Source organism: Ceratosolen solmsi, unplaced genomic scaffold (genome assembly GCF_000503995.2).
Source record: "Ceratosolen solmsi marchali unplaced genomic scaffold, CerSol_1.0 scaffold23, whole genome shotgun sequence".
Lineage (NCBI taxonomy): Eukaryota > Metazoa > Arthropoda > Insecta > Hymenoptera > Agaonidae > Ceratosolen > Ceratosolen solmsi.
The window spans coordinates 3,549,651-3,562,140 of NW_011948430.1; the positions used below are offsets into that span (position 1 = coordinate 3,549,651).

The 12,490-nt window shown below is 39.2% G+C and overlaps 1 protein-coding gene across 1 annotated transcript in view; it reads left to right on the forward strand.

The window, feature by feature from the left end:
• Window positions 1-11,853, forward strand: part of LOC105364027 (coronin-2B) — a 12,729-nt gene extending 876 nt beyond the window's left edge. Inside the window, exons 2-10 of the mRNA XM_011501868.1 lie at window positions 7,216-7,413; window positions 8,464-8,580; window positions 8,662-8,976; window positions 9,538-9,762; window positions 9,860-10,069; window positions 10,330-10,447; window positions 10,711-10,937; window positions 11,245-11,313; window positions 11,614-11,853. Of these exons, the coding sequence (XP_011500170.1) occupies window positions 7,216-7,413; window positions 8,464-8,580; window positions 8,662-8,976; window positions 9,538-9,762; window positions 9,860-10,069; window positions 10,330-10,447; window positions 10,711-10,937; window positions 11,245-11,313; window positions 11,614-11,814 (1,680 nt within the window). The 3' untranslated portion in view covers window positions 11,815-11,853. The remainder of the gene's footprint in view (window positions 1-7,215; window positions 7,414-8,463; window positions 8,581-8,661; window positions 8,977-9,537; window positions 9,763-9,859; window positions 10,070-10,329; window positions 10,448-10,710; window positions 10,938-11,244; window positions 11,314-11,613) is intronic.
• The last annotated feature ends 637 nt before the right edge of the window (window positions 11,854-12,490 follow it).

Genomic DNA, 12,490 nt, shown 5'->3' on the forward strand with positions numbered 1-12,490 from the left:
GCCCAAAAAAATAAAACCCCCCCCCCCCCCTTATCCTCCTCTCATGGCAATCGCCACCGCCCCCGCCACCCCATACCCCACCCCTGCCGCTTCACCATCTCATTGCCTCGTGTACCGTACTTTTTGTACCGATAAATAGGTTAGGTATTATTAGCGCATGCGGAACATTTTACGCTTAAGTAAACATAGAGTGTATTTTCTACCTGATTCTGCTACTTTATTGGGCATGGACTTTTGGAGCGTAATTACGTGCTTAGAGTTTATTAGCTCTTGCAGAAGAGCGAATTTTACAAACGGCTTAGAGCTCCTTCTCCATTCATCTTTCATTGCATGCCTCAAGCATTTCCCGTACATATAAACTCAACATCCTGATCGCGCGCCGTTAAATAAAGGTTGATTGCAAAAGCAGAATTTAAAGGAAAAATGGCCTGCTTTAATAGGGTTGATTATCTCGTCTCGCTCGAGTTAAACAATCAAACTGCATGTCCTCCGAAACACCGTTGCCTTATGTAGCCCTTTAGAGTAGCCGCCTGACGTTGTCATTTAGTCGATTTAAGCGAACGTCTTGCTAGATTGAGTAATTAGACCCCAAGTTGAATAATTACTCAACGTTCAAAGCTGTATATCCTTCGTTATTTCCGCTCGTTCCATAAATCAAAATTCCGGAGCAAAGCTTTCGGACCCTGCTTTCTCTCTCTCTCTCTTTCTCTCTCTCTCTCTCTCGTCCATTCGTAAGTTGTTGTACGCCTCGTCGAATCGTAAAATCCGTGTACTCGGGTCGGCCAAGCGGTCAGGCCGGGAGACAACGAATGCTCGAACTTTTTCATGATTCGTGAGCGCGGTTGGTTTGCCCTGAAGGAGCCTTAATGTCGGACTTAACGCGACAAATACGATTGCCGATGAGCCGTCGTCGTCGTCGTCGTCGTCGTCGTCGTCGTCGTCGTCGTCGGCGTCGGTGTCGGCGTCGGCATTAGCGTCGGCGTCGACTCATCGGCGTCAGCCGAGAAGAGGATGTACCCACCCAGCGTAGACTCAAGCAAATTCAAGTGTAAACGAGCTGACAAAGAGACGCGGAGTCGGGCCTTGGCCGAGCCGCGCACGTCGCCGCTTTGTTGACGAGACTCGGCTTGCCCCCTCCATGCGGAAATTAGCGCCCGGGTGCGAGGTTTTTTTCGCCGAGCCGGCGGCCAGTGCCGCAGGAGCGCGCGACCGAACAGATTCTTCCGTCTCGTTCGTCGCCCGGAAGCTCGCGAGGCTCCTTTATTTCTTCATGACATTAGTTCTCGCTCGGTCGTTTGCTCCTCGGTGACGATCTCGACACGTGTGCGCGCATTTAAAAACGACGGCGACAGCCCGCGCACTTTTACGAGACACTTCGCGACGCCTACCATAATTTGCCAGTGAGGTGTGCTGTCTTTATGGCATCTGCAAGAAAGTGAAGCGGGAAATTATCTGCCTTACTATCGGTATCTTGGATATCTTGGGTATCTAGGCACCTAGTGCAACAGTGCCCGTTTAATAATATTGAATTTTAGGAAGGGACTGGGGCAGGCTTTCCAAGGGGTTTCTTCAAGTAGGTTATTATTCATTGACTCTCATTGTTTATTCCACTTCATCGAGTCACTTCATTTATGCATTTCAAACTTGAAAATGTCATTTCTTATTTTATTTTATGCACTCGTTCGTTCATTCAATTATCGGTTCGCCTATCTTCTTGCCTCTCAATTTCACGTTTTCCTCTTAATACTGAGTTATCTTCAGCAAGCCATTCAGCGCATACTTTTAAACACGGAGTGCGTTATTCCAATCGTATCGCACCCGTAGTTCCGGTATTTATGTAAAGGTTCTGCTCGTGGCGTAGAAATTTTTTTTAGAAAATCCACATCGATAGCAGATCCCCGGTGAATAAAGACTCGAGGGGCCATGTGCATTTAAACGAAAAATAAACAATAGTGACAAATTTTCGGTAGAGTAGTAGTGATTTTTAATTTTAATATGAATGAGCACGGACCAAAATTAATTTTAATCTGTTAGAAAGAGGGAGGGGCGGGGGAGTATTAAACTGCAAAATATTGAAATAGGAAACGTCGCAATATTATAAATTATCTTTGTTGTTTTTTTGTGGTGTATTTTTTAAATTATTTTCATTTTATCGTATTTTTGTTAAAGAATTCAAATAATATTTTTAATATTCTCATAGGATAGTCAACATTATTTTATCTGATATAATATCATAATTATCTTCATCCTAATAACAATATTCTAATCCTAAATTATCTTTCTAATTGCCCGACCAAAGATAAAAGTATTACATTATTAATATTAATTCGAATCATTTAATCATAGTCCATCGGGACGTTAACTCCGAATTTTATCATGCGTTCGCTTATGAGTAGTAGTTATCCTTTTCCACCATAATATCAGCATTAAGTGGAGTCATATCCGCTTTATTTATTCTATCATATATTAAAAGAAATTAATTACTCTAATGTTAAGCTGCTCCAGTCTTCGCCATTTATTTACATAAGTATTTAATTCTGTGGTGTGTATTATATTCTTAAAATGTATGCCCGTTAAAATAAAATTCCAGATAGTTGTCGATAATTTTTGAAAAATATTCCAATTATTATTTTTTCAAAAGATATAATAACCATGCAAGTAATGATAGAGTATTCGTCAATGTCTCGTATTGATGATAAGCAGTATATCAAGCGATGTATTCGCATATAATAAAAATAGTTCTCGCATCATTTTGTTATCTTATCGATGCTGTAGCGATCACGGTAATTAATCAATTCGGAACTTGTTTGATTAGTGGAATCATTTTACTCGGCCCATTTGGTACTTGAATTTTTTCGCCTCTTTCGTGTTTCGTACACATTGACCTCTTTAATTTACTTCCCATAATTTCCTAAGCCTACCTTTTAGCATATTTTCGCAGTCTCGAAAATATTTATCAAATGTGTGTGCGGGCGCGCGTGTGTGTGCGCGTGTATGTGCACGCGTATATGTATGTGGGTGTTTTACCGATTAATCCACATAAACGTAGCCTATATTCTGTAGAATTTTCAATGATGAAAAAAGCATCAAATTATAAAGAAAATCGAAGCCACGCGGATAGTAAACAAAGCCTTTTAATCCTAACTCTCAAGCAAAGTCATGTAAAGGTGGATGATTAGCTATCTTCAATATCAGCAAGCCATCGTACTTTAGCTTCGCTTGTAGCCGCTCCCATAATAAATAAATAGATAATTATACGAAATTATCGTTACGATATTGAGACGGACGGCAACAAAGTATCTGATTAGATTACGGCGAGTCGCGCTTACCTAATTCTAAATAATGGACCGCCGCTGAATTAAAAACCGCAAACAATTTGTTTCTCTTTACTCGTATTTTTTTTCTTTTTTTCCTTCTTTTTATTTTCCTTTTAATCAGTCCATGAATAAAAATATTAAAATAGAGTGCCGTGTGATGCGCTCCTTTAATCTCTTTCTGTGTCATAAAAATTATATTTACAGCGCAACGGTGACGTATAAAATCGTAGTGTCCGTCAATCGATAATTTCAACATAATAATTTTATTATTAGTAGCCGAAGGAAATGACTATTACTTTGATAACGCAACGGTAATTCTTCTTAATTATGTCAAGTTGTATTGTGTTTCCAATATTTTTTAACCCCATTCTATGGATAACTCGGAATTATTTTCATGGAAAATCAATACTTCGTTTGTGTGTATGCTTGAACGTCTCGTACTAATGCTCCTACCATAGAATTTATAATACTTAAATATTCAAATAATTGCTATGTTGATTAGGAAAATTTCTTGGTTCAAAATTTTCGAACGAAATAAGCGGGTTCGGTAAAAATAGTTTAACATCACGATACGTTTTCAAGTTTCAGCTAATCCTTTCCTTAACGTTTTGAATATTCATTCACAGCATAAATTATCAGAAGAAGCGAGAAGGAATTTTATTTTTGAAAGCTAAACCCATGACTAAAGCAACTCAGGTTAAGAAATACCGCGTGTCGATACTTGTCACGGCCACCCTGGAACAATCGACGCGGACTCATTTTGAGTCGCGGAATCTCGCGATCAATCCTGTCTCGCGATATTATCGGGACAAGTTGGGCGTGCAAAATAGGGGTCGATAACCTACATAAAAAAGACCAAGGAACGATCTCCATGGTCGATCCCAATGCCGCCAAATAGAATCGGTTTTAAATATAACGGCTCGACGTCGTCTCTGTATTCTCTCTCTCCTCGTTCGCCCCCTCCACCCCTACCCCATCACCCTAACACACCTTGCCTCCACCCCCACCGCGGAAATACGGCCCGATTTAGCCCCCGATGAAAAATCGTAATCGGAGATGTCGCCACGACGGAAACAACAATGAACCCTCGCTCCTACACTTGCGTCACCTCTGCCTCCCCTCCCCCGGAACACTCAATTTCTCAGAGCCCTGTATCTTAATGCCCTGCATCCTTAATTATTTTTGCAATTTATTTAGGCGAATTAGTCGCTGCATTTGCGAGCAGATTCCCGGTAGTTGATTCGCCTTTTATTTCGTTTGCCTTGGCATCTTGTAATTGATTCTTCTCGTGACGATGTCACTCTCTCCGATAAATTCTTTTCTTTATGCATGCCAATTTTTTTTTGTTTTTTCCTTTGTTTCATTTATTCAAATAATTAATTACAAGTCAACTGTAAGTATTTCAATTGTATCTCTTAAATATCTGAAAGCAATGCGTGCAGAATGATTGGTATATTTTTGCCCATTGAGCGAATATTTTCCAATAAATTGTATTTTGTAGAAATAGTTGCTTTTGGTATTAATAAATTTATTGAACTTTTTTTCTTCTTTTATTATACTTTGATTAATTATAGCTTTTAATGCTGGTTTATAATCATTATATATGTGTGTGTGTGTGTGTGTGTGTGTGTGTGTGTGTGTGTGTGTCCGTCCGTGATCGCATGCACGCGTGCGTATGCGTGTGTACAGGTGTATATGAAAAAATCTCTATTGTTCGTAAAAAATCAGTACCAAATCTTATTAGTAATTTAGCCATTACATTTGACCGATATTTTTAATATAATTTCATTAATTACACAATTAATTTTTCAACTCGTTAATTAAAAATAATAATTTTTTCGAAAACATTATACATAAATACTGCGTACTGAAGCGCTAGCAGTATTAACAAAACAAATACTTTTGCGCAATAATAAAAGGACAATAACGCGAATGAATATTCATAAAGAGTAGTTCACTCGTTAAAAGAGCTGGATAAGTGTTTGTATCCTTGAGGTAAAAGTCTCTTGACAAAAATGCTCGCAAGAATATTTCCCAATTAGTTTAACATGAAAGTGGATTTCTATTGTTGTTGTCGGGTGAGATAGTTCCGAAATGTCCAGGGCACGCGGAGGACGACGTTTATCCCTAATAAGTGTCGGCCCTCGATCGAACGAGCCGCATTTGCAAGAGCGCAAAGTAAAAAAGACTTGGCTATTCTCGAGTATGTAACCTATTTACCTCGCGCTCACCTAGAGCCCCAGGTTTTTGCCAGCCTAGTGCAGATCGATCCTCGGCCGCGGCTCAGGATCACGTGCCCATCCACAGGTCGGGGGGTGGGGCGACCAAGTCGCAGTGCCGATCAAGCAGCAGCCAGTCGCCGCGCGCCTGCCACCGTCGGCGCATCGTACAACCCGCGCACTCGTTATGTAACGCCGTTTTGACAAGTACCACAGTGTCGCACACGGATTTAATTAGTGGGTGGGATACGTGTTCGGGGGTTCTGAGAGGTCATCGCTAATTAATTCGCTTTAAACGAGGAAATCCGAGCGCTTCCGAGGCCTATGACCTGCAATTTTTCGGGAGCTCACGGCCCCGGACGGATCATAAACTAATTCAATATCATTTAATACAATAACTCAAACTCGCGACACCTCTAAGATTATTATGGAAAAATCGAACGCTAAGGTACACGTCATTACTCGCAAACCAGTAATCAACCTGCTGATTAATTCTAATTCATACATTTACCTCCTCGTTGTTTATTCAATTACACCCTACTCCTCCCCTTAGTTAATTAGCCTTGTATATTATGTAAATTTTTATTTATTTTCATCCGTAGTTAGCTCGAATGGCAATGTTTTATGTTTCTTTCAGTAAAGCGATTATACAGTTTAGTTGACAGAGATTTTCAGTATAGTCGATTAGATTGTTATTGCATGGGCTGGCTTGGAACTCATCTCGGCCTTACATATAGTGCTCCTACACATACATGACAAGCGAGCTGTGTATTCTCAACAGTTAATCATGACTAACGACAGACAGGTAAGTTTTACAATTATCATTATGCGCATTTAACGCGCGCTCAACTTTTCCTAAGAATTACACCACTCACCATTGTTTTTCTTCTCCTTCTTCGTCTTCTGTTTATTCTATAAATTTCAATACGAGTATCCTCTTCTTAATACTGTATAATCTGAAAAATTATAATACGAATTGTTTCGTTTAATTATTATACAGCATGCGTATTTATAGGCATGATTTCTCGACTTTCACTTAAAACAACGCTTGCCACGGATTTAAATGGCCCGAGTACGCGCGCCTCGCTATTTATTTTTCCATGAACGAATATTGAGGCTGTTGATCGCAGCCGCGATTCACATGCTCCACGTTTTAGCCGCGTATGTATTTAACAAAGAAAAAATATTCGTCAGCGCGCAGATCGTTCCAAAATTAACTCGAGTGAAGAAAATTGATTTCGCCCAGAGCTCATATATTTATAGTAAAGCTCGTTTAGTTCGTTCGATACCCGCGTGCACATGTGCTTCTAATTAACAAATATATCTTGTCTACATGCTGCGCTACCAACAAAACCTTTACGCCGGGGTGTCAGTTCTAATTGGCCAATTGTCAAATTGACCCTGCCCGCCGGATGTCATTAAAGTCGAGAGTCCCTCGACGGAGGCTCTCGATATCTGGGCCCCCGTCCGGGGTCTGACGTAATTCCAAAGGCACGCGACACGACGAGGAGGCCCGAGCGTCGGACAATAATCACTTGTCGCCTCGGAACTCGCATAAAAATCCCAATAATGCATCGATCGCACACATTAACGATTAATATTAGGGAAGGAGAGGTGGGATGAGGCATTTGTTTGGCTAACGATCCCTCCAAATTCAACGATCTCTCATTTTGTCGCAGTCGTGGTTCCGCGGGGTCCGGAGCAGCAAGTTTCGGCATGTCTACGGGGCCCCAGCCAAGCGCGAGAAGTGCTATGATAACATTAAAATCACGAAAAACGCCCACGACTCGCAATTCTGTGCTGTGAATCCCAAGTTTTTGGCGATAGTCACGGAGGTTGCAGGTGGCGGTGCATTCCTAGTACTACCTCTCGACAACGTAAGTACAATAAGAATATCATAGAATTTAACGTTAAATTTAAGGTAAAATAAAGCTCCACTCGATAGTTTTACCAATACTCTCTCCCCACGTTCCTTCTTTTCTTTTACTTGGCCAGTAAGTGAGTATCATAAGTTGGGCGCAGTGGTATCAATCCTTGTGAATTTTAGTGCTTACACTTGATATAATAAATGGTACTTTTTTTTATATTGGCTTTTGATCACCTAACGGCAGAGCAAAACAAAAAAAAACGTTAAAAGCAAGAAATTACCTCATTGATCTCAATTGCAAAATCTCTCAACTTAATTTACATAACAATGTGTTAATAAATTCATGAACTCACCGGAACTCATCGATGTAAAAATGGACGTTATTTTTGTCTCATCTTTCCCACCCATGCGGTCTTCTTCTATCTTCTTAAAAATTTAACAACGCGCTTAAGAAAGGGAAAAAATAATTAAGTAACGAAGCGTGGCATTAAATCGAGTCAATATAACATTTGCTGTTATTTATAAAATACAATTTAAAAAGTAAAAAATTTCTTTTTCTCCCGAGCATTAACATTCTCAGGGCTATTTGGATGAGTGCTCGTTGAAACTTAACAAATTCTCTTCCAACGTAAGAAAAGCCGTGTTGATGCTCATCCAGCCGTAATGAAAAGGCGCAAAAGGCGAGAACCGAGCGAATTAAGAGCCGCGCGTAGCAGTAGCGCATTTATCATCGGCGCGAGCCAACGGCGCATCCTCGGACTGTTAACGAGGAAAGCCAAGAGCAGAGCCAGGCGCCGATAAGGATCGCGCGAATGCCATAGCGCGAGCCTTGCATTTTTCTTTACCTTCTAATTGCGCGGTCGGCCTCCTCGACCAGTACGTGCCCCATTCGTAATCTGGCTTCGCTTAGCTAAGCAGCGCACTTTCGCTGGCCACCGTTGCTAATTGCCCGCGGCCTTTCCAGCGATGCGCACGCGATTAACGTTAAGCGCCAACTTTCATTGTCGAGGACCCGCGTTAACCATACTCGGCGTAACTACTCCTGTGCCCCTATTTGCAGACTGGGCGGCTGGATTTTAACGCGAGTCGGGTGACCGGCCATAGCGGACCAGTCCTCGACATCAAGTGGAATCCCTTCAATGACAACGTCATAGCCTCCTCTTCGGACGATTGCACGGTAAGTGCAAGTGGTAAGCAAACATACGCGGCGGCGCCCCCCCCCCGGGCATTCTCCAACAATTTAACAATTAAATTACAGATAAAGTTGTGGCATGTTCCGGACGGCGGTCTCTCGCGGAATCTAACGGACTGGCTGGTGGAGCTTCAGGGCCATAAACGCAGGGTCGGCTACATAGAATGGCACCCGACGGCCGAGAATATCCTCTTCAGCGCGGGCTTCGATCACCTCGTCATTGTCTGGGATATTGGCAAGGGCGAAGCCGTAAGCGTCATCGACAGACACCCCGACGTCATATACAGTATGTCCTTGAACAGGGATGGCAGCCTTCTAGCCACCACGTGCAAGGACAAGAAATTGCGCGTTATCGAGCCACGATCTGGAATCGTTGTCTCGGTACGTGTGAAACCACTCCCTCTCGCTCTTTATTTTTTGTTACAATAGCAGACGTTTCATTTTGTTTGCCAAGTACCGCTTTAATTCCTTCAGTATTCCACTTTTTTTATTTATAGCGCTGGTAAAAAAAAGTCCACGTGTCCTACCACTCATTTCCCCGTAAACGATCCAAAATATCCTCCACCCCACACGCCACGCATGTTAACGTACGATATTTCAATAATCAACTTGCAAGTGTATTCTTTGATCGATAGCGCAGACCGAGCTCGCCAAAGCATCTCAATCATCAAACATGAGAATTTAGCATTACTCGCGTGCCTTGCTGCGCTCTCCTTTTCGATCGTTTCTTATACAAGTTTATTCAGACCTTAATCCGTATCAGTGAACGGTAATGTGCATAGCTAACGTTAATTGAGCTATTTGATCCTCGGTTATTAAGCATCGATGTATTTTTTTTTTTTGGTTTTTGTTTTTTTTTCACGTTCTGAAGTTATCTTAATTATTAAATATTATCGAATAATCGCGCGGCAGTTCGCATCTTCTCAAAGCTCAAAATTTCAGGAGGGCATTTGTCATGCTGGAACGAAAGCGAGCAAGGTTGTGTTCCTGGGTGGATCGGGTCGCCTATTGACAACCGGATTCAGCAGGCACTCGGACAGACAGTATGCCGTCTGGAGTCAGCACGACCTGTCGACGCCGTTGACTTGCGAAACGATAGACTCGAGCAGCGGCATTGTGTTTCCATTTTACGACAATGACACCAATATGGTATATTTAGCAGGGAAGGTGAGTAGATGTTTATGAATATTCATGCGCTACAGAGCGCACAATAGGAAATCAATAACCAAGCGATAATCGCCGATCGGTTTGCTTTGCGCTACAGGGCGATGGCAATATACGATACTACGAGGTAGTGAACGAGGCGCCCTGGGTGCACTATCTCACTCAATTCATATCCGGGAATCCGCAGCGTGGCCTCGGCATAATGCCGAAGCGCGGTGTTAGTACAGCAATTTGCGAGGTCTTCAGATTTTATAAACTCCACGCAACCAGAGGCATGTGCGAGCCGATCTCCATGATCGTGCCGCGTAAAGTAGGTTGCGCAACTTTCCAATAAATTTATTAATTAAACATATTTTTTCTCACTATGGGCTTATTATTGTATCAGTTGTTTAGGCTTTGACAATCGTTAAAAGCGCTTATAGACGACGACGACGACATTTACCTTTAATATTTTAGCCTATTTTCTTTTATTATTCATTGGACATTTATCATTTAAAGACGAGTATTAGGACACAATTCTTTTATTTCTTCAACGATCTTTCTTCTTAAATATCTAATCTGTTTTTAAAGAGTGACCAATTCCAAGAAGATTTGTATCCGGACACCGCAGGTACGACTCCTGCCCTGGCAGCTAAAGACTGGATAGGAGGAATGAATAGTCCTCCGCTTTTGATATCTCTTAAAACCGGTTCGTAAATATCGTTAATATTTCAGTAATTGTCACTTTCAGTGCTATTGATAGAAAAATTTCATAGTTCTTTGATAGAGAATTTTAGTTAAAATGAATTAATGGTAATCTCCTAAAGTTCAAAAAAAAAAAAAAAAAATGATATGGTTAACTGCAGAAGAAAAATGTTATGCACTATTCATAGATGAAGTATAAAATATATTGATCAAATGTTAATTAGATCGAGCATAAAGCAAATATTTGACAATTAGTTTATATTTAAGGGGGCAGTATCACTACTCATAAGCCACGCGTATACAAACCTTCGCATTTGGCATCGGCGACGGATATGAATACGAAGAAGAAATTTGCATTCCTATCGACGGAAACAGTGCCTGATTATCGATCAATGAAATACAATGAAGTTTCGGAAAAAAGCCAAAAGACATCTAGTAATCAAAGCACTAAATTTCATCAATTACAACAAAAGTTTAATAATGTCGCTTTGCAGGTAAAATATCTAAATTGCATGAAATCGTATTTAACAATTAACGGGTGTTGTGTATACTATATTTTTAATTAGTAAATTAAATTTTCTGTATTTGTGCTGCTTGTATTGTTTGTAAAATTAGTTAAAGTATTTTTGCTTAGTATAACGAGTCAATTTAATACTCGATTCTTATATCTCCGAACTACTTTAAAAAGTGCTTGCCAAATTATATAACGAAAAAAGATTAGATAGATTTTTATTTTACTGATTTTTTTCGAATTAAAGTTGTTTGTCTAACGCACTAACACTTTGCATGGTCAACTTGAAGACACCAAGATGTAGCATCAAATTCTATGAGCTCGTTAACAAGTTTGGGAGTTATTCTCATTATTGTAAGGTAGGTTTTGGCGATTTAAATCTCTATTTTTCTTTATTATTTTATCTAATTATGCCTATTTATTATTTTTAGAATATCGAACTAAACACTGTGTGTTCTTAAAATTGTTTGCATTGTACTCCTGCTTCATATAATAATAATAATAACAACAAAAACAATTTGTTATTATCTGCTTATTATATATAATACCTGCTTGATTTCTTTCCTTCTTTCTTTTTTTTAAACAAAACTAAAATAGATACTACTATTGATAATAATAGATTCTTTATTGATGAAAAATTATTTCTATTTTTCATATAGAATAACATTGTGTCTTCAACTTTAAATGACAATAAGGTATTCGATACTGCTGACGTACCAAATAATGAGGCTGAACTTAGAATGGCTTACATGAGACAGACTGATGAGTTGAGGTTAGTGAGGCATCAACTTGCAAATAGTCAACTGCGTGTCAAAGAATTAGAAGAACAAATACGAAATCAACAAGAAAAAAGCTTATAATTATTTACTACGTATATAAATTACATACGTAATGTTTACAAAAAAAATGTATACAATATAAGATTATTATAACATTAAGATGATAAATATCATAAATGTTATATATGTTAAATATCTCGCGTTTATCGCGAAGGATATACATGTGAACAAAATTTAGGATTTCAATTCTAATGTAATCAATGTATTATGACTGATGTGTATATGGATGTGTGTAAGTGTACGCGTGCGCGCGTGTGTGATTAATTAACTTGATATTATTTGATCAAAAAGATTTATTGAATTGTATAAGATAATATTTTTATATTTAAATTGTGAAAATTTTTAAAGTACAGACAGCACAGGAATTATTTGATTACTTTTAAGGTTTTTAGCCACATAGCTAAAATAAATGAACATGGAAACTCCAAAGATTTTTCGGCATAACTAATGAACAACGCAATTATAATGAATTTATGCGTTTTTTATCCTTATTTCATGTATATTTTATTTATTTTAATGCAATAATTATATTTATTAACTAAAATCATATATGAACTTCGGAATAAAATTAAATATAATATATAATTAAACTCAAGATGAAAAAAATAAAAATAATTGATGTTTTATAATTATTCATTTTAAATAAAAATATATAAACAAATTCATGGTCATGCAATACTCTTTTAAAAAATCGAAT